Source organism: Lampris incognitus, chromosome 16 (genome assembly GCF_029633865.1).
Source record: "Lampris incognitus isolate fLamInc1 chromosome 16, fLamInc1.hap2, whole genome shotgun sequence".
NCBI lineage: Eukaryota > Metazoa > Chordata > Actinopteri > Lampriformes > Lampridae > Lampris > Lampris incognitus.
The window spans coordinates 29,026,156-29,052,600 of record NC_079226.1 but is presented as its reverse complement, the minus strand read 5'-3'; the positions used below and the strand labels follow the sequence as shown (position 1 = coordinate 29,052,600).

At 44.8% G+C, this 26,445-nt stretch overlaps 2 protein-coding genes across 2 annotated transcripts in view; both read left to right on the top strand.

Annotated features, from left to right (window-relative positions):
* Positions 1–13,056, top strand: part of hs6st1a (heparan sulfate 6-O-sulfotransferase 1a) — a 67,997-nt gene extending 54,941 nt beyond the window's left edge. The window contains exons 2-4 of the mRNA XM_056296107.1: positions 4,167–4,389; positions 5,925–6,173; positions 9,233–13,056. Coding sequence (XP_056152082.1) covers positions 4,167–4,389; positions 5,925–6,173; positions 9,233–9,571 — 811 coding nt within the window. The 3' untranslated portion in view covers positions 9,572–13,056. The remainder of the gene's footprint in view (positions 1–4,166; positions 4,390–5,924; positions 6,174–9,232) is intronic.
* Positions 13,057–20,339: 7,283 nt separating this feature from the next.
* The window catches only part of uggt1 (UDP-glucose glycoprotein glucosyltransferase 1), a 62,357-nt gene continuing 56,251 nt past the window's right edge, over positions 20,340–26,445 (top strand). Inside the window, exons 1-6 of the mRNA XM_056295335.1 lie at positions 20,340–20,400; positions 21,048–21,189; positions 22,317–22,396; positions 24,382–24,512; positions 24,663–24,775; positions 24,939–25,113. Coding sequence (XP_056151310.1) covers positions 20,364–20,400; positions 21,048–21,189; positions 22,317–22,396; positions 24,382–24,512; positions 24,663–24,775; positions 24,939–25,113 — 678 coding nt within the window. The 5' untranslated portion in view covers positions 20,340–20,363. The remainder of the gene's footprint in view (positions 20,401–21,047; positions 21,190–22,316; positions 22,397–24,381; positions 24,513–24,662; positions 24,776–24,938; positions 25,114–26,445) is intronic.

The following is a 26,445-nucleotide window of genomic DNA, read 5'->3' as shown; positions in this document are numbered from 1 at the left end:
GTGTATGCTGTTTACTTGTGGAAGTGATGGCGCCAGGATGCACTGTGGGAAGACAACAAGCCGGTGGAGGGAGTGTGATGCTCGGGGCAATGTTCTGCTGGGAAACCCTGGGTCTGGCCAGTCACGTGGACATCAATTTAACACGTGCCACCTACCTAAACATCATTGCAGACCAGGTACACCCCGTCATGGCCTCTTTCAGCAGGATAATGCTCCCTGCCACACTGCACACGTTGTTTGGGAATGGTTTGAGGAACATGATGAAGTTTTCAAGGTGTTACCCCGGCCTCCAATTCTCCAGATCTCAATCCGATTGAGCATCTGTGCTGGACCGACAAATCTGATCCATGGAGGCCCCACCTCGCAACTTACAGGACTTGAAGGATCTGCTGTAAATGTTTTGGTGCCAGATACCACAGGGCACCTTCAGAGGTCCATACCCCGGCCTGGTCGGAGCTGTTTTGGCGACACACGGAGGACCACCAGCATAATAGGCATCATAAATGCATAATAGCAATAACATAATAGGGTCATAATGTCCAGCCTGTTAATGAGTGCCATTTCTGCTTGCAGGTGTGTATTTATGTTTCTTGGAAAGGGAAAGACGCTGTTCAACCCACCCTCTGCCATCTCTGCTGATGGGGGGCGTTGTGCGGGAGATGAGGGAGATGGGAGGGATGGCAAGAAAAGTAGAGATTGCATGTCTGAAAGAGAGAGTGAGAAAAGAGAACATCGGCATGTGTTTTTCTCTTCGTATTTTTTGTTTTGCTTTTAGCCCGCCAGACAGCCATTACATCCCTCACTTACAGCCTTGGACCAAAAAAATAAAAGTAAAAAGAGATGGGGAGAGAGAGAGGTAAAAAGAGAAGACTTGTCCTTGTTCAGTCTGGAGTACTGAATGGGCCAGACAATAGTTCCGTCTCACTTCTCCTCTGCCAAATTTCCTCCTTTTTTTTATCAGCCTCGCGTAGATGGAATAAATCAACAAGGTGACAAAGCATTCGCCGATTAGTCAATATATTTGGCGCCAGATAAATTTGGTTGGGAGCGCTAGAAAGTTGGTGTGTGTGTGTGTGTGTGTGTGTGTGTGTGTGTGTGTGTGTGTGTGTGTGTGTGTGTGTGAGAGAGAAGGGGGGGTTGTTGTTTTTTTGGGGGGGGGGTTCCTGTCTGTTGCAGGTACCAAAAAAAAAAGGAATGCAGCAGAGGTAGGCAGGGGGGACCAGGGGAATTGTTTTCAAAATGTCTTGCAGGTAAACACGGTGTGTAGGAAGGCCCCTCAGAGAGCCGTCCCACACAGCGCATTTCAGTGTTGGGGGACTGAGTGATGCGTTAGATTTGGGCGGGGGGGGCTGAGTACCGCGTATTTGCTTTGAAGTTGATTTGATGGCTCTAAACCTTCCACTGTAAACACTATTGCCTATGAGAAAAATAAGTGCTATAATGTGCCATTACCTCTGAGTGTGTGTGTGTGTGTGTGTGTGTGTGTGTGTGTGTGTGTGTGTAGGCTGCAACAACATTACCTAGGGATCTGATTACACGGCCAGACATCATAAGGCAAGAATTCCGCTCAACACCATTTCTGTAGTCTGCCTGTCTGACCTGGCAGACACAAAGGCAGGCACAGCGTTCAGATCATTTATTTATGTTTGCATGCTTTCTTGTGTGTTTCGTGTGTGTTTGTGTGCCGTGTGTTATTTATTTATTTTTGCCTGGTAATATGCCTGAGCCTTCATTATAGCGGCAGCCATAACTTTGATAAATCACTTGGGCTCCGGGCCCTCACTGCTTTCACAGCATTAGAAAACTAATTGAAATTTTCTTCCACCCACTCCTCTCTTCCTCTCTCGCACTCTCTCTCTCTCTCTGTGTTTCTCCCTACACTTCTAACCTCTCTCTCTCTCCCTCTCTGTGTTTGTCCCCACACTTCTAACCTCTCTCTCTTTCTATGTGTGTTTCTCCCTACACTTCTAATTTCTCTCGCTCTCTTTCTCTGTTTCTCCCTACACTTATAACCTCCTCACGCTCTATCTCTCTGTCTGCCTGTCTCTCTCTAGCTCTCTATCTATTGCTCTGTGTGTGTGTGTGTGTGTGTGTGTGTGTGTGTGAGTGAGTGAGTGAGTGTGTGTGTGTGTGTTTCTCCCTACACTTCTAACCTCCTCGTCTTTCTGATTTGAGCCTGATAGCATTGTGTGTTTTTTAGTTGGGTATAAAAGCCAAGAGAGAGAAAATGTCATCATTGATTTAATACTCTCTCTCACTCACACACACACACTCACACACACACACACATTTACACACACTCCTGTTGAAACATCGACACACACTTGCACCTGGGGAATGTCAGGAATCTGGGTAATTTCATCACACGAATCTCCATAATTTACCATGATCCCCAAAAAATGTCTCCTCTCGGCAAAAGTGGATGTGTACCATGTGAGCGCCCCACCACCACCTCCCCCCCACCCCAACTGTATTTGATTAGATCTGGGATAGGATAGCTTTAGGCTGATGGGATTTAGAGTTGAGCTACTTGTTTCCAGGTCCAGGATCTCCCTCCCTGTTTCTTGTTAGAGGGTCTTATTTTTGCTTTATCCATTGTCAAAATGTTGCCACTGGATTGGAAGTTGGTTGATTTCCCTGGACAGGGTTTCTGTGCTGCCACTGAGTTTCGGGTGCGGTTGTTTTGTGGTTAATGATCGACCCATTGTTATTAGATACAGGGTGCGGCCATTTGTAATGTTCTGAGTCTCCTGGCAGGTCCTTTTGGTTGTTTGGTGGCCTGGAATCGTCTTGGCTGCGCTGCGGCTGGAGTTGAGTTGTGCTTTGTTGTCCAGGGTAAGGGTTAGTCTGCTTGTGGTCTTCAGGGTTCGCTTGTTTAGTTGTCCAGGATCTCCCTGCTGCCACAGGATTTGGGGGATTAGCTTTTTGGTTTAAATATCTAAACACTGCTGCTGCTTGAACCACTCAGAGCTTTACACGTGGGATTTTATGTCCCCCACACCCCACCCCACCCCACACACACACACACACACACACACACACACACACACACACACACACACACACACACTCGCAATGCGAGCTTTGTGGTGTGCAGTAAAGATCTTGTGATGGAAGCTGTGTGTTTGTGTGTGTGTGTGTGTGTGTGTGTGTGTGTGTGTGTGTGTGTGTGTGTGTGTGTGTGTGTGTGTGTGTGTGTGTGTGTGTGTGTGTGTGTGTTGTATGTAGGGTGGCCTGTCTGGTACCAGAGCCATTCCGTAGAGTCCTGTCAGCACACAAAATTCTCTCTGCAAACATTCTTCTGATGTGCTGCATGCCCAAGAGAGAAGAGGAAAGCACTGTGGCTGAAACTTTGTGTATTTTTACTCGCTGGTGTGTGTTTGTTTGTGTGCGCACGCACTCGTGTCTCTGTGTGTTAACACATACAAATCCATACATCTCTCTCTGCTTTTTCTCCTCTCAGGCACGTACACACACAAATATGCACACACGCATACACATGCACGCAGATATTGCATGTGATGCTGGTTAATGAGGATGTGTTGATTGATTAGGCTGCAGTAATTAGCTGGTGTGTAAAGGCCTGTAAAGGTCTCAGCTCTGGTGGGAGTGCCCCCTCTGGGGAGACATCGAGCTGCACTATGCACCATTACACTACACACAGACACACAGTCCCATCTAACTCTGAGCTGCTATATGAGTCATCTTTCAGAAGAAGAGCAAATACTTTGTATGTGTGTGTGTGTGCGTGTGTGTGTGTGTTTATGTGTTTGAGAGAAGAGGATGTTCTCTGTGTGTGTGCGGCTACGTGTGTTTCAGAAAGAGGATGTGCTGGTACCAGCCGTTTGTTTTCCTGCCCAGTGGCCAGAGCACTGACCCCAAAGTCTTCCCATGAAAAAGTTCACCGTCCCTGTTTTTCTCAGTATTTTTTTTGCCAGAAAATCTGAGGCCAATGTGTTTTTTTGAGTTTGTGTGTCACAGGCACTGATGTGGTAAATGTAAATATTGCATCAAGTACATCAACCTCTACAGGCATTTGTCCCTTTGAAATACGTGGACATGAAATACATGACATGCTGCAGCAAACCATTGTAAACAGTGCCATCACATGGTCAACCGAGGTACTACACATGGTTTATTACAAAATCTCTCTCTCCCTTTTACAGGAAATTCTATTACATTACTCTGCTGAGGGACCCTGTCTCTCGCTACCTCAGCGAGTGGAGGCACGTCCAGCGGGGAGCCACATGGAAGACCTCTTTGCACATGTGTGATGGACGAACCCCCACACCCGAGGAGCTGCCCTCCTGCTATGAGGGTTCTGATTGGTCAGGTTGCACCCTGCAGCAATTCATGGACTGTCCTTACAACCTGGCCAACAACAGACAGGTACGGGGGGGGGGGGTAGGCTGGGGGCTTTGAACCATGCACTCTTTGTGAACCAGCATATCAGCAGAGTTTACACGCTCTCTCTCACAGACTCTTTCAAGCATTCTAGCTCGCCCCTCGCTTTTGTGATTCAGTCCTCTGAAGGAGAAATCTGTCCCTTTCGCTTGACCCAGCCTTCACCAACCCCTCAAGCGCAGGGTGAGTTGCAGAACAGTGCCCCTGGAGCTGGTAAGGCTTAAATGTCCTGCAATAAGACAGGTTAGTGGGTCAGAGCCTCATCGCTGGGGCTCGAACCTAGGCGTTCTGGTTGAAAGACAGCCTACCAGATCACTACGTCACCCTGCTGCCTTTGCGGCTCTTTCTCACTTATTGACTCACTCGCTCACTTACTCACACACATAGATGCAAAAATGCACATAAACCACCTGGGTAAAACACACACACACACACACACACACACACACACACACACACACACACACACACACACACACACACAGTCAGCATTGGCCCACAGGCAGTAAACCACCTCACATTCACACCTTTCTTTCTCATGCTATCTCAGTCTCCCACCTAGATGTGTTGGCCAGCTTATCTCGTCTGAGTCTGATGGGGTGTTATTACCCAGGGTACTCTGGCTTATTCCATGTGGCACATGCTCTTTTTACACACACACACACACACACACACACATACAACTGAGGCATCCTGATGAGCCACAAGGCATGGGTGCACCACTGTGTACCTGTGACCATAAAATCTCTTCTCTCTCTCGCTCTCTCTCGCTCTCTTTCTCTCTCTCTCTCGCTCTCTTTCTCTCTCTTGCATGCACATTCTCTTGCTTGATAATTTCTGAAATAGCAATGGCAGGAAAAATGTATTGGTGCTTTATCGATTCCTTCATTGAGGGAGGGAGGGAAGGAGAAGGTGAACTGTGTGGAAGAGGGAGGAGCAAAAGAATGAAATCAATTGAAAGAAATAAAGGGGGGTGGATAAAGAATAAAATAGATAATACAACTTTCCACTCAGGTTCTGTAAAGAAAATATAAAGTAGACATGCAGAGTCACTGCAGCCAAACTCACATGTTTATTACCTTATAGGGTAACAAAAGCAGCTCTTTATATCATGGGACTTTATTTCCCTCATTTGGGAAATCCTATTTTCATTTCCCTCCACCCTCAAGGAAGGTCAGCGCATGCAGTCAGCTACAGAGAAGCAGCCGTGTATCTGGCAGGACTGCTGTGTTTCAGTGATACTCACAGGATCTCTTGCCCAGTTCCTCTCAGGGTTCATACACTCATACAGAACCTGGATAAGTAGGTAAATTTGAAAATACAATTTCCGGGCCCTGGAAAAGTCACATAAGAAGTCATGGAAAAGTCATTATAAACCAGTGTTGAAAAAGTGCATGAAATCTGTCCTCTGCTTGAAGGATGGTCTCTCTAACAGCATACCAACCCACCACGCAAGGTCTTTAAACACATGCACACACACAGCTTATGACCTCCATGTCTCCCTCTCCTCTCGGCTGCAGGTGCGTATGTTAGCAGACCTCAGTCTGGTGGGCTGCTACAACATGTCCACGGTTCCTGAGAAGAAGCGGGCCCAACTGTTGCTGGACTCGGCCAAGAAGAACCTGCGAGACATGGCTTTCTTTGGACTGACGGAGTACCAGAGGAAAACCCAGTTCCTGTTCGAACGAACCTTCAGGCTGCGCTTCATACGGCCCTTCATGCAGTACAACAGCACCCGCGCTGCCGGCGTGGACTTGGACAACGCTACGGTTAGTTTGTGTTTTGCTTTTTGTCTCTCTCTCATAGAGGAAAGTGTGAGTTGTCCAGACACCCTTGGTGTTTGTTGATGACGAACCACACAGCTACCTGAGCATACGCTATGGCTAGTATCGTGGCCCAAAAATTACGATGAAAGGGTTAAAGAGGCAGCTATGACAATTACAGGAAGTTGAATCAGTTCATCTGGACACAACATTTACTGATATAACCCTGATATAAAGAGCTGCTTTTGTTACCCTATAAGGTAACATCTAAGTAACATCTAAGTGACGTTGAGTGAGTGATGAAACTTTTCTCTCAATAAACGTGTCTGAAGGCGTCCAGGTAGCATAGCAGTCTATTCCGTTGCCTACCAACACGGGGATCGCCGGTTTGAATCCTCATGTTACCTACCTCCAGCTTGGTCGGGTGTCCTACAGACACAATTGGCCGTGTCTGTGGGTGGGAAGCCAGATGTGGGTGTGTGTCCTGGTCGCTGCACTAGCGCCTCCTCTGGTCGGTCGGGGCGCCTGTTCATGGGGGAGGGGGAACTGGGGGGAATAGCGTGATCCTCCCACGCACTACGTCGCCCTTGCAAAACTCCTCACTGTCAAGTGAAAAGAAGCGGCTGGCGACTCCACGTGTATCGGAGGAGGCATGTGGTAGTCTGCAGCCCTCCCCGGGGAGATGGCAGATGGGGTGGAGCAGTGACCAGGACGGCTCGGGAAAAGTGGGGTAATTGGCCAAGTACAACTGGGGAGACAAAGGGGGAAATTCAAAAAAAAAAGTTGTGTCCAGATGAACTGATTCAACTTTCAGTGATTTCCTTACCTGGATTATTGAGCATGCATCAAGGCAGCGATGGCAATTGTTCTTCATTTCTTTATTTTCTATTAATCAACCAAATTATTCCTTTTGAGAACAACAATCTTCTTTTTTCTTTTTTTTCTTTTTTTTTTTTGCAAGATATTCTTGGCCTCAGCATCAGCAGCACATTCAGTAGAAAGCAGAAAAAAACCCATAAACAACATATACTAAAACGTTTAAAAAACTTTTTTTTTTGAATAGAAGGAAATGGAAAATGTCGTACAGGAGATGAGTGAGAGAGAGGTACGACACTTTTGTGGGACTAACATGACTGTCAGCCTTCCCAGCAGCAGCACTAAACATGCATTTCACACTTTCTTTGGCTGCCATTTGTGATATATTTTTTTTCTTAAGCCCAATTCTCTTCTAGTACTCAGCATGTGAGATACACGTATCAAAAGCAATGTCCGAGAGCAATTGAAGAAAAATATACCAAATTGTCAGTGATTTCAGAATGCTGCTGTTACGGCCGTTGTCATAAAAAATACAAGTACAGTGCTTCATGTTGAGGGGCTTGGAGTCTGAAAGTGAAAATCAATTTGATATCTCAAAATCAATTTTACCCAAGGTTTTTTAACATTAGGCTGAAATTTAACAAACTCTCCCAAAATTAAATGGGGTTTCAGAGGTGACTACTTATTCTGACTCTTGCATCAAAGAAACCCCTCACGCACACACACACACACACACACACACACTTGGTTGCTTTTAAATCGGGATGGGTTTATTTGTGATTTTTCTTCGTTGACGCCTTTCTTCATGTCAATCGGTGTGAAGCTGCGGGCGTCTTCCCGTGCCGTGTTGCGTGGACCATCATTCAAGCGCCTCTTCTTCGAACAACACTGCTGCGGCATGTTTTATCCGTCTGTAATTGCGCACAAAACTCGCAAATGACATTCACCGGTCCATGTTGTAATTCAAAGGAAGTTGCTTCTTAATTAAAATGGTCTCCCCCTCCGTGTTGAATTCACACTCGGAAGATGATGCTCGTCAGTGAAGCTTGCTACGTTGCACATCTCGACATCACACACATCCCTCTTATCTCGCTCCACTTACTGCCTGCAGACTGTTTCTTGCTCGCACAAGAAGCAACGAGTAAACTTGATGTAACTTAACCCTCTCGCTCACCTTCTTTTCATGGCATTTTTCTTTCTACCCCACTTCCTTTCTGTCATTTTATTTTTGTCTCTCTCCATCTCTTCTCTGTTGCCTCTCTACTGCACTCTCTCGCTCTCTTGTATGTGGTAGCCCAAATGTCCTGCTTCTCCCTTTCCCTTTGGTGCATCACTGGAGGCTGTTGAGTTTCTTTATTGGAGTCTGCAGGAAGAAAGTTGTTGACCTCAGTGCAAGCTGGGCAATAATTTGTGCTCCGGCATTCAAAAGTTGTGACACTTAGGGCATCTGGGTGACGTAGCATTCTATTCTGTTGCCTACCAACACGGGGATCGCCGGTTCGAATCCCCATGTTACCTCTGACTTGGTCGGGCGTCCCTACAGACACAATTGGCCGTGTCTGCGGGTGGGAAGCCGGATGTGGGTATGTGTCCTGGTCGCTGCACTAGCGCCTCCTGTGGTTGGTTGGGGCACCTGTTCAGTGGGGAAGGGGGAACTGGGGAGAAATAGCGTGATCCTCCTACGCACTACGTCCCCCTGGTGAAACTCCTCACTGTCAAGTGAAAGAAGTGGCTGGCAACACCACATGTATCGGAGGGAGGCATGTGGTAGTCTGCAGCCCTCCCCGGATCGGCAGAGGGAGTGGAGCAGCAACCAGGACGGCTTGAAAGAGTGGGGTAATTGGCAAATTATAATTGGGGAGAAAATGAAGGGGGGCGGGGGATAAAAAAAAAACGTTGTGACCTGTGGTGCTCGCCAGAAATATGAAGCGATTTCCATCGTCTGTGCTTTGGCACAGATGATGGCACAAAAGCAGCTATTTTGTCTCAATGGACAACAAGATGCCATCCAATGTAACAACGACTTCAGCAGCCCACAGTCAGCAAAACAATCGCATTGTGTGACAAACTGTGACGGTGCATCACACCGAAGTGTCAGCTGACCTTTCCTTTTGTTGAAAATGTGTCATTTCTGTTAAGCGCTCGCAAAATGTGTCAAGTGAGGGGGCATAAATGAGCCTTAAAGGGCACCAGAATAAACAGTCTGTGTGTGTGTGTATTCACCCCAACATCCCCCATCCTTCCCCCAGATCCAGCGTATAGAGGAGCTGAACGAACTGGACATGGAGCTGTACGACTACGCCAGGGACCTGTTCCAGCAGCGCTACCAGTTCACCAGACAGCAGGAGAGACGGCAGCAACGCATCAAAAACCATCTGCAGCAGAACCACCAGGGCCTCGGCCTGGGCGTCAGCCTCTGGCCGTCCCATAGCAGGCAGGGCTCCTCTTCGGCGATGGAGGATGGAGAGGCGGCGGGGGATAGGGAGAGAGACGAGCGGGAGGAGGCCGAGGAGGGAGGGAGAACAGAGGAGGTGAGCAACCGGCTTCCCACCGAGGACTACATGAACCAGATCATCAACCGCTGGTAGCAGGAGAATGAGGGCAAAGGCAACGTACGGAAAAACCACGCGAAGGGAGCCGCAGAGACGCATACACATGCATTATCATACACACATGCATACACACACATGCATACATACACACACACATGCACGCATGCACACAGGGTTGGGCGGGCATCAAAGTCCTATCTTCTCTGACAAACCTACAGGCATTACAGGAGGGTTGGCGTCGGGGGCGGGGGGTGAGTTCATGTGGTTGCTATGGAGACCTGGGGTTTCGGCGATCTGCATATATCAGCTCATGTTTTCCGGGTTTGACACTAGCTATCGCTGTCCCTCCCCTCTCTCATACCCCGTCCATCCATTATCATTACTGAATATTTAAAGGGGAGGTATTTTTTAAGAGACTCACTAATGTCGCCCATCTCTCCCTCTGTTTCTCCCCCCCCCCCCTCCCGTATTTCTCTCTCGTTCTCTTTTGCTTGATGTGGAGCATGAGAAGACAAAGTCTGTGAATTCCCACAAATCCTTGCAAAGGACCAATGGACTTAGTGGATTGTACTGATCTGACTGCAAAGGAATAAGGAACACTTAAAAAGTATCCTATTGGCGGGGTTGAATAATGGAGATGTGGTGCTGCAGGAAAGACTGTACCTGAAAGAAAGAATTAGAGTCAGACGAAGTTGTATCAAGACAAAAAAAAAAAACTTTTTGCTTAGAAAAAAAATCTGCCTCCATTTCAACCATGAATACATTTCTGTCATGAATAGTGACGGTCTCGTTCTTATTTTAGGGTGATTGAATTTGTTTTTATTTTTATTTTATGCTTTTTTAAAAGCAGAATTGTAATAACACTGAGACCAATATTGCTGCCTAAAGAAAAGTGATTCCTTTATTTCTTTATTTTTATTTGTTTTACAAATCTAAGCTAATGGGTTGGATGGACATACAATGGACCATAGCCATTACTGAAGCCTTGCATATTGGGGTTAGGCGGGAGGTTGTATGTTTGTGTGCGTGTTTGTGTGTGTCTGAGAGAGGCGAGGTTGACCTCTTTGCCTGTCAGAGGCTCCCATTGTGCCTGTCGCTTAACTAGTTTATTAAATGACTGCCAATTATAGAGCCGAATTGCGTCGGGGTGTAAAGAAGTCAACGCCGGGTGAAGGGCGAGTCCACTCTAGCCTGGTGCCAAGTAAGCGGCGGATGCTTTGGAAGCCTTAACCCAGGCAAATGCTCCGAGATGGGAGTTGCTGGAACTGCCGGTCACCATGGCAATGTGTCTTCTATGGGAGGTTGCCTCGAATTTGCGGTTTCACCTTCACTGACCGAGAACGGCAGTGAAAGGCAACGATCTGAGCCAGCCCTGCCAACCTCCTCAGAGAGCACACAGTGCCGGTGACCTGCAGGTACGGCGTGTACGTGAGAGAGAGTTGATGGTTGGTTTTACCCTAAGCAATGGACGGAGGCGAGGTAGTAGTGCCTCTAGTTACTGGGATCATGTTGTAACTCCATGGACATTGTACCTATTACCAGATAATATGTCTGTATTATGCTACAGTAATTTCTCTGACTACTTGTGTGTGTGTGTGTGTGTGTGTGTGTGTGTGTGTGTGTGTGTGTGTGTGTGTGTGTGTGTGTGTGTGTGTGTGTGTTTTGAATGTGGGCATGCATGTGTGTGTGTGTTTATTTGTTTTGAATGTGTGTGTGTGTGTTTGTTTTGAATGTGGGCATGCATGTGTGTGTGTTTATTTGTTTTGAATGTGTGTGTGTGTGCGCTTTCTGAACGTATGATTCCTTGCATGAATGTATGTTTGTGTGTACCTATGTGTGTTTGTTTTTGTGTGTGCATGTCTGTTTTTGTGCACATATGTGAGTCTGAAATGTGTGTGTGTGCGTGTGTGTGTAAATAGTTTGTACAGTATGCCTTTGATTGGCATATATGTATGCCTTTGTAAATAGTGTGCGTGTGTGACTGAGAGAATGTCTAACGTGTTTTCGAGTGAGTGACTGGTTTCATGACCAATATCTTGCCAGTTTTTGGGGGAGGGGATGGTTCAAGTTGAGAGTCAGGAAGTCCCTCCCATAGCCTGCCACAGCAGAGTGACCATCCCATATTCTCTTGTCCTCTCCCTTTTCACCCCCCCCCCTGTTTTGCTCTCCTTGTCTCTTCTAAATGCCTTGAGGGTTGCGCTGAATTCATCACCATCTCCATCTCCTAAATAATCTAAAACCTCTCCTTGTGACTCGTCTACATGCTCAATGGCAAACCGTGCAAGCAACGAAAGACAAGAGTCTTGAGCAAAACATATGAGGAATGATCTGCAAAGGAGTTGAGGGAGAGCATACGTAGGAACCCGGCATGAGTTATCACAGCTCCACGGAAAAACAAGTCAAACGCAGTCCAAGTGTGATGCCATCCAGAGCTCATTTCAAAAGTGAATACAGGCCAGCGGCTTCCTTGTTATTAACATAGTGCAAAAAAAAAAAACTGCTGCATCACCTTGCTAACAATAGACCTCAGTAAGATTTGAGAGGAAATCAGCAGTTTAGCTGCCCAATATCTGCTTTTGCAAAATTTCAGCAAATCACCGCCAGCTCTCCCCATGTTGCTTTTTTATGATTAGCTCCTTTCCGGTTCAGGGATGATTCATGAGGCAAAGGAAAGAGAGGGAAGAGGAATAGCACAAAGGTATTGGGATTCATCCAGAGTCAATAAGGTGCTTTTTCTGTAGCCTTGAAAGTGGTCCAGTAAAGACAGAGAAAATTGATATGGAACGAGAGATCTTTTTTTCACAGTAACTGCCCTTTCATTATATTCTTGAGGCGAGACTGGAGACGTGAAACTTTAGGGACTTGAGACTTTTACACCACAGTCTACTTTTCCAGAGTCAGACTTACTTATATTAGACTGTATTTAGGTTTCAAACGACATCTGTTTCTGTATCAGTGGTTTAAAGCCCGATCCAGAACCGCAGAGCAGCATCTTTGCCTCACTCTTGGAATTGTTATTGTTGAAAACGACTATTTTCTGCCAAAACTCTGCATACACGTGATGCTGTGAAGCTGCACATCTGTGCCGCATGAGCTGCAACCGGTGGCGTGTAACTGGCCGGTCGCTGACCGCATTAATTTACATGGTAAACTTTTCAAGTTTGACTCGAAGCTGTTACAGACCTGGTCGTTAAGGTCATCAATTCGCTTATTACTCCGAAAACTAAAAAACTAAAAAAAAAGATCTTTTCATTGAAAATGATTCCAGAGAAAGGACCGGGTTTTCAGACACTGTATGTCTCAGTACTATGTATATCTGATGTCTTAAAGAATTTCCTTTGTGAAAAATGAACCAGCCATGGCATTGCTCACTTAATCAAGAGAATGTTTGTTAAGAGTGTTTGACTTGTTTTTTGGAGTGGTGTGCAGACCGTCTCTGGCTCCCTCTGTATGCATCATTCAGATTTTGTTTCTTATGATTGCAAGAATGAATCATTAAGCCACCAATTAAAGATATTTCATTTTTATAGACCTGATTGTGTTGTGGTTCTTTTCTACATATCACCTGTTGTTACCATCTTTTTCTCAATTTTCTATATTATTACAGTCAATTGCAAAAATTTGCAATTGACTTTTGACCGGGCGGCATGCCGGTCTGTTCTGTTGCCTACCAACACAGGGATCGCCGGTTCAAGTCCCCGTGTTACCTCCAGCTCGGTCGGGTGTCCCCACAGACACAATTGGCCGTGTCTGCGGGTGGGGAGCCGGATGTGGGTATGTGTCCTGGTTGCTGCACTAGCGCCTCCTCTGGTCGGTCGGGGTGCCTGTTGGGGGGGGGGGGGGACTGGGGAGAATAGCGTGATCCTCCCACGCACTACGTCCCCCTGGTGAAACTCCTCACTATCAGGTAAAAGAAGCAGCTGGTGACTCCGCATGTATCGGAGGAGGCGTGTGGTAGTCTGCAGCCCTCCCCGGATCAGCAGAGGGGGTGGAGCAGCAACTGGATGGCTCAGAAGAGTGGGGTAATTGGCCGGATACAATTGGGGAGGGAAAAAAAGGTGGAAAATTCAACAACAAAAAAATGTTTTTGCAAAATGGACAGAAACAACAACTCCAGTGATGTCCGATCAATTGTGTAAAACAAATGGAAACTTACAAGGAGTGGGTTATGGAGGGCATGAATTTTGATATGCCACTCATAAGTCCACAAAACCAGACGCAATCCCTGCCTGTGCTATAGCATAGTAACCATTGGTTCAGTATTTGTGAATCTGGACTTGATCAGCGGGGCAAGATAAGACTTCTCTGCAGCAGTTAAATCAGCAAAAATCGCACCTTTTTTTTGAACAAGTGGAAAAGAAAAAAACTCTTGATTTAATAAACACAGACATAGGCTCAAGTCAAGGAGAATCTCAACCAGGTTCAGTAATGATGATACACGCTCCCAGAATTGACAGATCGCACCGCTCTCCCGGACCATGTGCGGGTAGTGTCTGTGTCACAGATGGAGCAATATCGGTTGGGAACCCTGCCAATATATCTTGAGCACAGTGCAGAGTAAGCCCTATGTACAGTGAATATAAAACGCCTGCACACCCCTGTTAAAAATGGCAGGTTTTTGTGATGTAAAAAAATGAAACCAAGATAAATCATGTCAGAACTTTTTCCACCCTTAATGTGAAATTGCAAACTATAAAAATAAAGTGAAAAAACTAACATTTTAGGAGGGGGGGGGATACAAAACTTAAAATAATCTGGTTGCATAAGTGTGCACGCCTTTTTATAATTGGGGATGTGGCTGTGTTCACAACTAACCAATCACATTCAAACTCATGTTAAATAGTAGTTAGTATACACCTGCCATCAATTTAAGTGACTGTACTTGAACCCAAGTAAAGTTCTGCTGTTCCTGCAGGATTTTCCTGACATCTACTTGGTTGCATCCCGCTGCAAAAGCCACAGCCCACAAAGAGCTTACAAAGCATGAATAGGATCTCATTGTTGAACGGTATCGATCAGGAGAGGGGTATAAAATAATTTCCAAGCTATTAGATATACCATGGAGCACAGTGAAGACAATCATCAAGTGGAGAAAATATGGCACAACAGCGACATTACCAAGAACAGGATGTTCCTCCAAAATTGATGAGAAAACTGGCCAGGGAGGCTGCCAAGAGGCCTACAGCAACATTAAAGGAGCTGCAGGAATCTCTGGCAGGTACTGTTTGCTCCCTACATGTGACAACAATCTCCCTTATTCTTCATATTTCTAGGCTATGGCGTTGGGTGGCAAGATGCAAGCCTTTTCACATGAAAAAAAAAATCCAAACCAATTTTACAGAAAGAACCATCCAGTCTCTCAAAACCATGTGGAAAAATGTGTTATGGTCTGATGAGACCAAGGTTGAACATTTTGGCCATAATTCCAAAAGGTATGTTTGGCACAAAGACACAGCACATTATCCAAATAACAGCAGACCCACAGTGAAGCATGGTGGTGGCAGCATCATGCTTTGGGGCTGCCTTTCTTCAGCCGTAGCTGGGGCTTTAGTCAAGGTGGAGGGAATCATGAATAGCTCCAAATACCAGTCAATTTTGGCACAAAACCTTCAGGCGTCTGCTAGGAAGCTGAAGATGAAGAGGAATTTCACCTTTCAACACAACAACCCAAAGCATACATCCAATTCAACAAAGGAATGGCTTCACCAAAAGAAGATCAGAGTTTTGGAAAGGCCCAGACATGAATCCAAGAGAGAATCTGTGGGGTGACCCGAAGAGGGCTGTTCACAGGACATGCCCTCGCAGTCTGACTGATATACAACATTTTTGAAAGGAAGAGTGGGAAAATATTGCCAAGTTGAAGATATGCCAAGCCGATTGTCTCTTAGCCAAAAAGACTGAATGCTGTAATAAAATCAAAAGGTGCTTCAAGAAAGTATTAGTTTAGGGGTGTGCACACTTATGCAACCAGGTTCTTGTAAGGTTTTTTTTTTCCTAAAAAGATACCAGTTTAGTTTTTCACTCTTTTTATCAGTTGCAATTTCACGTTAAATGTGGAAAATGCTCTCACATGCTTTATCTTGGTTTCTTTTTCTTTTCTTTTTTTTTTACATCACAAAAATCTGCCATTTTAAAAAGGTTTGTAAGGTGTCCGGGTAGTGTATCTGAGAGAGCTGGCCCGTATGATGGCGAACTCTGAAGAGAAACTTGAGATACTGTGTGTGCAAGAGACCAGGTGGAAGGGGAGTAAGGCCAAGAGCAAGACCAGGAGCATCGGAGGTGGGTTGAGACTCTTCTACCATGGTAGCGTAACGGTCTATTCCGTTGTCTACGAACCAACACGGGATCGCTGGTTCGAATCCCCGTGTTACCTCTGGCTTGGCCGGGCATCCCTACAAACACAATTGGCTGTGTCTGCGGGTGGGCAGCCAGATGTGGGTATGTGTCCTGGCCACTGCACTAGCGCCTCCTCTGGTTGGTCGGGGGAACTTGTTTGGGGAGGAGGGGGAACTGGGGGGGAATAGCACGATCCTCCCACATGCTACGTCCCCCTGGCAAAACTCCTCACTGTCAGGTGAAAAGAAGCGGCTGGCAACACCACATGTATCGGAGGAGACATGTGGTAGTCTGCAGCCCTCCCCAGATCGGCAGAGGGGAGTGGAGCAGCAACCGGGACGGCTCTGAAGAGTGGGGTAATTGGCCGGGGTACAATTGGGGAGAAAAGGGGGGAGGGTAAAAAAAAAGTTTGCAGACTTTTAATATTCACTGTATATTGGTCCGTGAGCTTGAGTCTTCAAGGTATCTATATTAGACCATATATTTTCCAAATTTAGGATAAATCCAAGCCATCTCAGTTCCCTTTTCCTCTTAGATGTTGTCGGCTAGTGGAGAATAGGATTGATCAAGTGTTATACTGTAGATGTATGTTACAGCCTACATATCACTCTCATTCTCCTGCCACACATCCGCTTGTCATCCAACATTGAGGAAAAGCTTCTACTTGTTTTAATGGAGGTCACAGCCAAAGTAATGAGCATAAAGCTCACAGACAAATTCGGTCAAAGTATACACATCACACACGTCGTCGTTGTTCAATTTTCAAGCTACAGTGGCTGCCCTGCCCTCCAGCTTTCCACAGTTCTATCCACAAGCCAATCTATAGCCAAAGGACGTTTCTACAACTCACATACACTAACCACAGGACCGTGACCCCATAAAGCACACTGTTCCCCCTCGAACGACAGCCTCAGCCCTGTCATCAGTGATCTACGGCCTAATCCAATCTGCTGACACTCCGGGGCTGCCTAACACACATATGAACACACACACACACACACATAAAATATATATATATATATATATATATATATATATATATATATATATATATATATATATATATATATATATATATGCTATCCTTCCACTGTGGTGGGTTGGGGGGGGGTCTATGTGCCACGGTATCGGCTGCAGGGCGGAGGACTGGGCTGGCCGTATAAATATAAATAACATTCCATGCCCTTGATGGAGCATACAAGGGAGAGGGGAGTGGAACGCAGACCTTCGCCCCGTCTCATCAACGGTCCAGGGAGCTTTCAACTTTGACCCCAGAGGCACGCGGTAAAATAATTTCCCTGGACAGCAAGAAAGCGGGGGCAATCAGTTTGAAGGAGGAAACAGACAGAACCCACGAGAGCCAAAGTGTAAGCGAGATGAAGAATTCGGGAGTTGGACATCTCATGAGCGAGTGAGAGAGAGAGTTTCGCCTGACAAACAGAATGAGAGAGAAAATTGTTTGGGGGGGGGGGTGGAGGGATCAAGGACAGGCAGTGCAGCCTCTCTGGCAGCTGGTACGCGTTGTACTGGACTGAACGCAGTCTTTAATCCTCCCCATAGCTGTGGGTCGCTGTCATTTCAAGTGCAGCTGGACTAAATAAACAATAATGGCCCAGCAACTGCAGAAGGCTGAATGGCTCTTGTTCATCCAAATGTGCATGCGTGCACACGGGTGTGTGTAAGAGAGACAAGTGCCCCTTCTGTCTAGTGCACTGGGAATCCAGCTCTGAGTGATTGTATAAGCTCTGGCTGTAGTCCATTATTGCAGGGTCAAACTGGCCGTGGCTCCCCATCTCTGGTCCCATGCTTCTTTCACGCAGACAAAGAAGCTCTGGCATTATTATTGCTTATTTTCAGCATGGTACTCTGCAGATAAGTTCATGTTGAGTGCTTGCCTGCATGCATCAGAGCCAGGTTATTGCTATTGTAGTACTGGAGGATTGCCCTGTTGGCACCGTCACCAGTCACGACAGAAATTGTCTTTTCTTCTCTCACAGTCATTTTTAGCAAAGGCAGGGTTTAATCCTTCATCGTTAAATGTGCAGTGTGCATAAACCCCTAATACATGAATAATTTACATATTCCCATAGCCATTTCTATCAACAAGTAAATGTAAATGACAATAAAAGAGTGCAAGCTAGAGTCAAAGCTCCCTTTTTTCCCAAGCCATGAAATATGTACATATGATTAAACAGGGCGTATCTGACCTCCCACCCAGGGTTCGGCTAATCTTCCAGGTCAAGAGCACATCATCCCTCTTGATATTAAGTTTCCAGGAAGGCGAGGAATGAACAATAAAGGAGCTCACCTCCCAGGCATTTCTCTGGATCTTTGACAGATTGACACCAGTGGGAGTCCAATCTGAAGAATCCCATTATGTTATGAAGTGATGTTTGTTAGGTTTGTGAGTGTGTGTGAGTAATGAGTCAATGTTCTAGGAGCTCCTAAAAAAATTATCTATTAAAAACGTATTAACCCCTTGATAGAATTCTTATAAATGTTTATCTCAAAGAAAAACGGGCAGGAGGCAAATGTGGATTAAGGCCAGACATTAAATCTAGGGCTGTTATTGGGAGTGATATGTTTGTTTGTTGTTTTTTTTTTAATGCATTGGGAGAACTCACATTGGAGCAGCATAAACAAAAATAGAAAATTCTGAAAACTATCTTTTATGGTCGACTTGTGCTATTTTTGCATTTTTTTGTTTTTGTTTTTGTTTTTTGTTGATTTGTTAGTTTGGCTGAATACTGTTTGAGTGTGCTGGTTTTTGTGTTTGTGTTCCAAATGATTACCAATGCTAAGATTTCCAAGACTGTTCCCCTCTGTCTTTATTTATGCAATGAGCAAGCCCAGATTTTGGCGACTGTAATGTAGTGAATTAGCTTCATGTCGGAGACCCCATCTGACCCCCATTATAGAGTCAGGGACACATTTAATTAGCAGCAACTCACGTGAAACGACAAAGTGTATTAATATTAATGGAGGTTTAATTGAGGTCGTTTTGGTATCCCGCTGAGGCTTTCAACCTCTAAAATGGCTGACATGTGACAATCTCAGGGGGAAGGAGCCTGAACCTCAGGTTGGCCATTTTATATTTGACCCTAGAGAAGATGAAAGCTACCTCCCATAATTCATCTGAAGATGTCACCTTCTTGATAGACATACGGGCCCTATGGGTAGTGTGTGTGTGTGTGTGTGTGTGTGTGTGTGTGTGTGTGTGTGTGTGTGTGTGTGTGTGTGTGTGTGCATGCATGCACACGCACAAGTGTATTCATGTTTGCCTATGTGTGCCTGGTGAATGCATGCGTGTACGTCAATGTGAAGGTCAGATTGAACAGGATAATTAATGGGGCTGCTTTTTTTTATATAATGTTAAATCAAACTATTTAACTGCTCCCTCTAGAGGATCAGCTGTCCAGTTTAATTTAGGCTGCAGACCGAGTAAATGAAAAAGCAAGACCCATATCCTGGGATTGTGTCACCCGGCCCTCATCATCGTTTCATCATGACAACACGACAGGTAGAGAGGTAGCTCATGCAATTCTGATCTGCCCTAATGAGAAATCCTTTTCAAATAATAAAACCTATATACTATCAGCACAACCTGGCCAAAGAAAACTGAGGCATGGGGTTTCAAAGTGGCATCCTGGGACTTGGCCCCATAAAATGAAAGGCATATCAGTTACCCTACTTTTTAATTTCCACAATATAATGATTATATTGACCAAGTGACCATCCTGTGGCCTATTGTAATACATACTTAATTTCCCGTGGTTGCAAAGCCCATAATCAGTAGATCTCATTTACCACAGGCTACTTTCCCAAATAATGTGTATTCTAAAGCAAAAAAGGTATTATCTCATGGGTGCAAAATTGAGTTTTGTAATTTGCATGTTTTCCCCAAGTGTATTTTCGTTTAAAAAGTAGTTCAAAGTTAATTACGTGTTCAACCAAAACGAACTGTTAAACGCAACTGTTTTATGAACCTTGACATTAAAGACAGGCATTCACATTGTTTGAGAGTTTCAATGATAAAATTTTGAACCAGATTTTCAAAATATAGGCGCACTGACAGTAAATGTGGTCCTTATTAAGTTCTGTATAGCCTATTTCTTAACTAGCATTGTTTTGGTTTGATGAAAAATGAAACTAAAATCTTAACTGCAATCTTATATTATTATTATTTTATTTATATTTTCTTCAAATTTGGAGGAAGAGATTACAACAACCCATTAATGCCCTTAAACATCCTCTAACGAATTTAGTTTTAGGTTTCCGAGCTGTTCCTTATCCGATGCGAGGGTCTAAGGACAGGATGTTGTGTTGCTCTGACGCCCCTTGAGGCAAATTTACAATTTGTGATTTTGGGCTATATAATAAAATTGACTTGACTTGACTTGATTCTGTCCCTCGTAGTGTTTCAGTAATTTTGAACAGGCAAAATTGCAGCCTGTCATACCGGAATGAAGGACCCACCCACTCACCTCGGAACATGACTACTGCAGTAGGAAGCTACGAAGCCGGCTTCGGTAACGATGTGCAATTATTTTCCATTATAAGAAACTACCGGCGGCTTTCCTCTATACCTGTGTATTTAATTTTATTGTTTGTACTACACGTGGACCAGAGCTAAGTGAAAACTTTTCAAAAACAAATAATTTGCTTTTGTGCAGCTAGCTTCATTGGCTGGTTGGCTAACGTTAGCAAACGGTAGTCATAGCTTGATTTCGGTTATTGGAGTTTATTCGAATGTGACAGAAATCGCAGGAAGACGGACTGTTAAATATAGTATGAGTGAAGTAAATTACAGCCGACCATTAGTTAAAAAAATGCTACCTTGCTACTTCTGACAGAATTGTCATTGCACAAATCCGGATGTCCTGACTGTGTATTCATTGGATGGAGGAGCCACGCTGAACCTTCTGATTGGATGGAACTCGTGTTAGTTTTTGTTTACTAGTCAGACCGCCTCAAGTACCGCTGTACAGTTCAATGATATAGAGTTCAGAGGTAGAGGTAGGCTGTTTATCAGTCTACTGATAATAAAGAGTCATATTAACTTTTTGCTCCCCCATGGGATTCTGACAAATTTGCTCTCTTTCACTCCCCTGTTACCCTGACTGCTCACGTTATCATTTGCCCCAAAACTCCTTTTTTTGTCTCCCCGTCTTCTCAGGAGTACGGCTGAGAATGTGGCTTCTGTGGGCCCTGTTGTTGTCGTCCTTACTGTATGTAGTGTCTGGGGGTGCAGACTCCAAGGCTATCACCACCACCCTTACTACCAAATGGTCTTCTACACCACTGCTTCTGGAAGCCAGGTACAGCAAAATACTTCAGAATAACAACAGGCGCTAAACTTTGCATAAAAATCACTACATTCCTTCTTAGTTGTGTTTATACCACAAACACACACAACCCACACACCAAAGCTTGATACATCTTCAATCTGTCACAGAAAGTTGAATCAGTTCATCTGGACACAGCATTTATTGAGAGAAACGTTTCATCACCTATGTAAGTGACCTCTTCAGTCTCAACTGACTGCAGGTATCCCCACCCTTATTAACAATACACTGTCATAACGACCAAAAACAACGATCAGTTTCATATTCAAATTGCAGTGACCATTAACTAGAGTTTCAATGGCAATGTAATACTATTCACAGAATAGTATTACAGTATCACAGAATAATGTGTACTATTCACAGAGGATTTGGGAATAGTTTCAATCACAGCATTGTAAGATGTCGACAGATGTACTCTTAGGCCCGACCCCCGCTATTCAGGGATGGTCATTCCCTCTTGACATAGATGGCCTCTTTGACTCCCCGTTCAAACCAGCATTCCTCCCTATCAAGGATGTGAACATCTTTATCTTTGAAAGAGTGGCCACTGGCTTGTAGATGAATGTAGACCGTGAGTCCTGGCCTGACGCATTAGCTCTTCTGTGTCATGCCATCCTCTTGGCCAGCGTCTGTTTGGTTTCCCCGATGTACAATTCATGGCAATCCTCCCAGCACTTAACAGCGTACACTATTTTGCTCTGCTCTCTCTGGCCAGTTTCAGTACTGAAATGTCAGATGGAAGAGGTCCCTTAGATGAGTGATGAAATGTTTCTCTCTCAATAAATGTGTCTAGATGAACTGATTCAACTTTCTGTGATTTTCTCACCTGGATTGTTGAGTATGCTTAAAGACATCTTCTGTCTGTGTTTGGATGCAATATATAAGAGGGATGTCCAATCTGCCGCATGTGTAAAGGAATGCTGGTTCGCTTAATCTAATGATCTGGTCTAAGTTGGAAACAAACAGTTAAAGCCACTGTAGTATTTGCCAGGATTACTTTACTGAATAAAATCTTTACGTCTTGACCCTTTTTTATTCTTATCCTCATGTTTCATAACCAACTCCTCCTTCACCTCTTCTCTTGCCTTCATCACCCACAGTGAGTTTTTGGCAGAAGAGAGCCATGAGAAGTTCTGGGACTTTGTGGAGGCCAATCAGAACATAGAGAGAGAACATGACGGTAAAGATGGTTCAGCTCAACTGCTTTTCACTTTCATTCTCTGTGCTTTGTGTGGCTGAAGTCAATATGTGCATGCAAGCAGCCTCGCTATGAATTTAGTGGTTGGGCAACATGCTGATGTAAGTAGTAACAATGATATGGTAGAGCTGAAATTTATCACCTGATGTTCCGTTTGATTCACTTGTTAAAAAAAAAACATTTCATGGCTCACAGACTTGCTCCCACCACTCATCAGACGATTGAATCAAAAGTGACTGTGGCAAGGCTCTGCCACAGCCAGAGTTCTCCGGCACAGGGACATGGATGAAAACTGTAGTTGAGGGCTCACCAGCCCATTTTATTTAAAGACAATTAAAAACACCAAGTTAAAACAAAACATCAATGGGGTCTGTATGGGAGATAGCTGGGCAGCTCTCAGTTTCATTCTCTCCCTGTTTCTGTGGACTCTATTTAATCTATCCAAAACTGATTTGGCTAATTTGGTGCAGCTGGTCCACACACCCCCACTCCGCCACAATGACAATCTAAGCGCCACATGTCACAGCTTAACTATACTATATGTTTTGAGTGAATTGTTTTCAGTGCTTCACATTGTAAGTGACCAACCTCATGATCTGGTAGCTTGCACCAATTTAACCAGTGACTGAACTGCATACTCTCGGTTTACTCATTCATGTCACTGACAGACAGGTTGATATGGGGGGGTCATCCCCCCTGTTAAACAAATTGACAAAATCCAACTGTTTGTAAAAGGTTTTGCCATCCTTTATTTCAATCCCCTTTGGGTTAATGGTGCAAGGAGCTATGTATGTATAGTGAAATCTATTATCAATTATGGCTGTCAGATTGAATGCTCAAAGCCTAAATCTTGCTTCAAACAGGAAAATGCTTCACTGTTGATGAATTGTTATTTAAATAATTTGAAATATTGGCATCTGGGTAGCGTAGCGGTCTATTCTATTGCCTACCAACATAGGGATCGTTGGTCCGAATCCCCGTGTCACCTCCAGCTTGGTCAGGCATCCCTACAGACACAATTGGCCGTGTCTGCGGGTGGGAAGCCAGATGTGGGTATATGTGCTGGCCGCTGCACTAGCGCCTCATCTGATTGGTCGGGGCGCCTGTTCAGGGAGGAGAGGGAACTGGGGTGAATAGCGTGATCCTCGCTACGTCCCCCTGGCGAAACTCCTCACTGTCAGATAAAAAGAAGCGGCTGGCGACTCCACATGTATCAGAGGAGGCATGTGGTAGTCTGCAGCCCACCCTAGATCGGCAGAGGGGCTGGAGCAATGACTGGAATTTGATTTTATGAGATAATTGATGGCCTGTTTATTAATATTTAAATTCTATCCATTACATTACAGTCATTTAGCCGAGGCTTTTATCCAAAGCAACTTACAATAAGTGCATTTAACATAGGAAATCAGAACTACTAGTCATCAGAAATTATTAGAGACTTGCAAACCAGCTCTTGAATAGTTTTTAAATACATTGTGTAAGAGTCTTCTATGGTTAAAGTATCTAGGCCTATGACTATAGTTTAAAAGATGACCGTTTTTTGGGGGGTTTTTTTTCCCCAAATCGAATACTTAGTGTTTGGCAATAAACAAGTTTAATAGTTTTGTGAGTGATTGTTACTGGGGAACAGTTAGCTTGTTGCAAAGGCAGGCATGCTTAAGGCTCATGCTCATTCATTCTCAAATCTCATATTGGTACAGCATCTTTTGCTTTTGCTTTGTGGAAGGGTTTGCTGTTACTGAATCTATTGGTTTAAAGTTTGACACAGGTTTGCATGCAAGTAGATTCAACTGTCTCAATTAAGAGTAGGTGTTTTTCGCACATCACGTATGTGTGTATGTGTGTGTGTGTGTGTGTATATAAAAACGAGCTATTGTAATGGTTATGCTTGGAACTAGAACTAACAGGGGTCATGGCTTTTTAATATTGGAAACAACAATATGTGTGTGTGACTTTGCCCTGTACAGACACAGACCAGGCCTACTATGACCTAATTGTGAAAAGAGCCAGCGCCTTGCTCAGCTCCGTCCAGGTTAACATGCTGAAGTTTGCCCTCTCTCTCCGAGCCTACTCCTCCACAGTAAACTCCTTCCAACAGGTATGAGGAAAATTAAATTTTGTTGTGTGTGTGTTTAATTGTTTGTGTGTAAATGTGTGAGCTCATAGTATCTATTGGTGGCATTTGTGGCTTTTCTGTGTGTATTTTTGCAGTATATCTGGTCAATTGTGCTGTTATTTTTACTTTTAGATAGCGTCCAACGAGCCCCCTCCCTCCAGCTGCACTGCCTTCTTCAACGTCCATGGAGAGAAGTCTTGTGATACCGAGAGGTTAGCAGCATTGCTGGAAATGGCACCTGAAAGGTGAGCATAGTAACTCACGGATCAGACATGGGAATGATTAATCACTGAAATAAGATACAGTGTTTGGATTGATCAAAGTTTGACCAGTGTGAGCATGAAAACTACCTCATTTTTGCTCTGCCCCCACCTCCTCTCCCCTTCGGGTCTTCCTTCTCTTTTACAGGCCTAAGCCATACATTTTCAAAGGTGATCACAAATTCCCTGGCTCAAATCCAGATGCCCCTGTCGTAATTTTGTATGCTGAGATCGGAAAACCAGAATTCCACCGGCTTCATCAGATCATTGTGACCAAAGTCAATGAAGGCCTGGCGACATACGTACTTCGTCATTACCTGGCTGTAAGTTTTCCACACAGAGACTGCCACACTCAGAAACAGTCACATCCTCAAAGAGAGAGATGGAGAAAATAATTTCAAAGGTTCTTTGTGTAATCCCACTCAAATCACGGCCCAATCAGCAATGTGACTAATAACAACAAATCAAAACAAGCACAAAAGCAAAAACAAATTAAAATAGAAAGGTAATAGATTCACAGCACATTTGTCAACATCATCTTCTTTCAATTGCTCCTGTTAGGGGTCGCCACAGTGGATCATCCGTTTCCATCTCTTCCTGTCCTCTACATCTTCCTCTGTCACACCAACCACCTGCATGTTCTCCCTCAACATATCCATAAACATCCTCTTTGGCCTTCCTCTTTTGCTCTTGCATGGCAGCTCCATCTTCAGCACCCTTCTCCCAATATACCCAGCATCTCTCCTCCGGACATGTCCAAACCATCTCGATCTCACCTCTCTTGTCCCTCTAATATAGTCATTCTTAATCCTGTCCTTCTTCGTCACTCCCAAAGAAAATCTTCGCATCTTCAACTCTGACACCTCGAGCTCTGCCTCCTGACTTTTCATCAGTGCCAGCGTCTTCAAACAATGCAACATAGCTGGTCTCACTACCATCTTATAAACCTTCCATTTCACTCTTGCTGGTACCCTTCTGTCACAAATCACTCGTGACACTCTTCTACACCCACTCCACCCTTCCTGCACTCTTCTTCACCTCTGGTCTGCACTGTCTGTTACTTTGAAAAGTTGAACCCAAGTATTTAAACTCATCCACCTTCACCACCTCTACTCCTTGCATCTTCACCATTCTGCTTTCCTCCCTCTCGTTCACGCATATGTATTCTGTCTTGCTCCTACTGACTTTCATTCCTCTTCTCTCCAGTGCATACCTCCACCTCTCCAGGCTCACCTCAGCCTGCTCCCTACTCTCACTACAGATCACAATGTCATACGCGAACATCATAGTCCACCGAGACTCCTGCCTGAGCTCGTCTGTCAACCTATCACCATTGCAAAAAAGGAAAGGGCTCAGAGCCGATCCTTGATGTAATCCTGCCTCCACCTTGAATCCATCTATCATTCCTACTGCACACCTCACCACTGTTGCACTGCCCTCATACATATTCCTGCACCACTGTTACATACTTCTCTGCAACTCTCGACTTCTTCATACAATACCACATCTTCTGGCTTGGCACCCTGTCATGTGTTTTCTCTAAATCCACAAAGACGTAATGTAACTCCTTCTGACCTTCTCTATACTTCTCCATCAACACTCTCAAAGCAAACTTCACATCTGTATTGCTGTTTCCTGGCATGAACCCATACTGC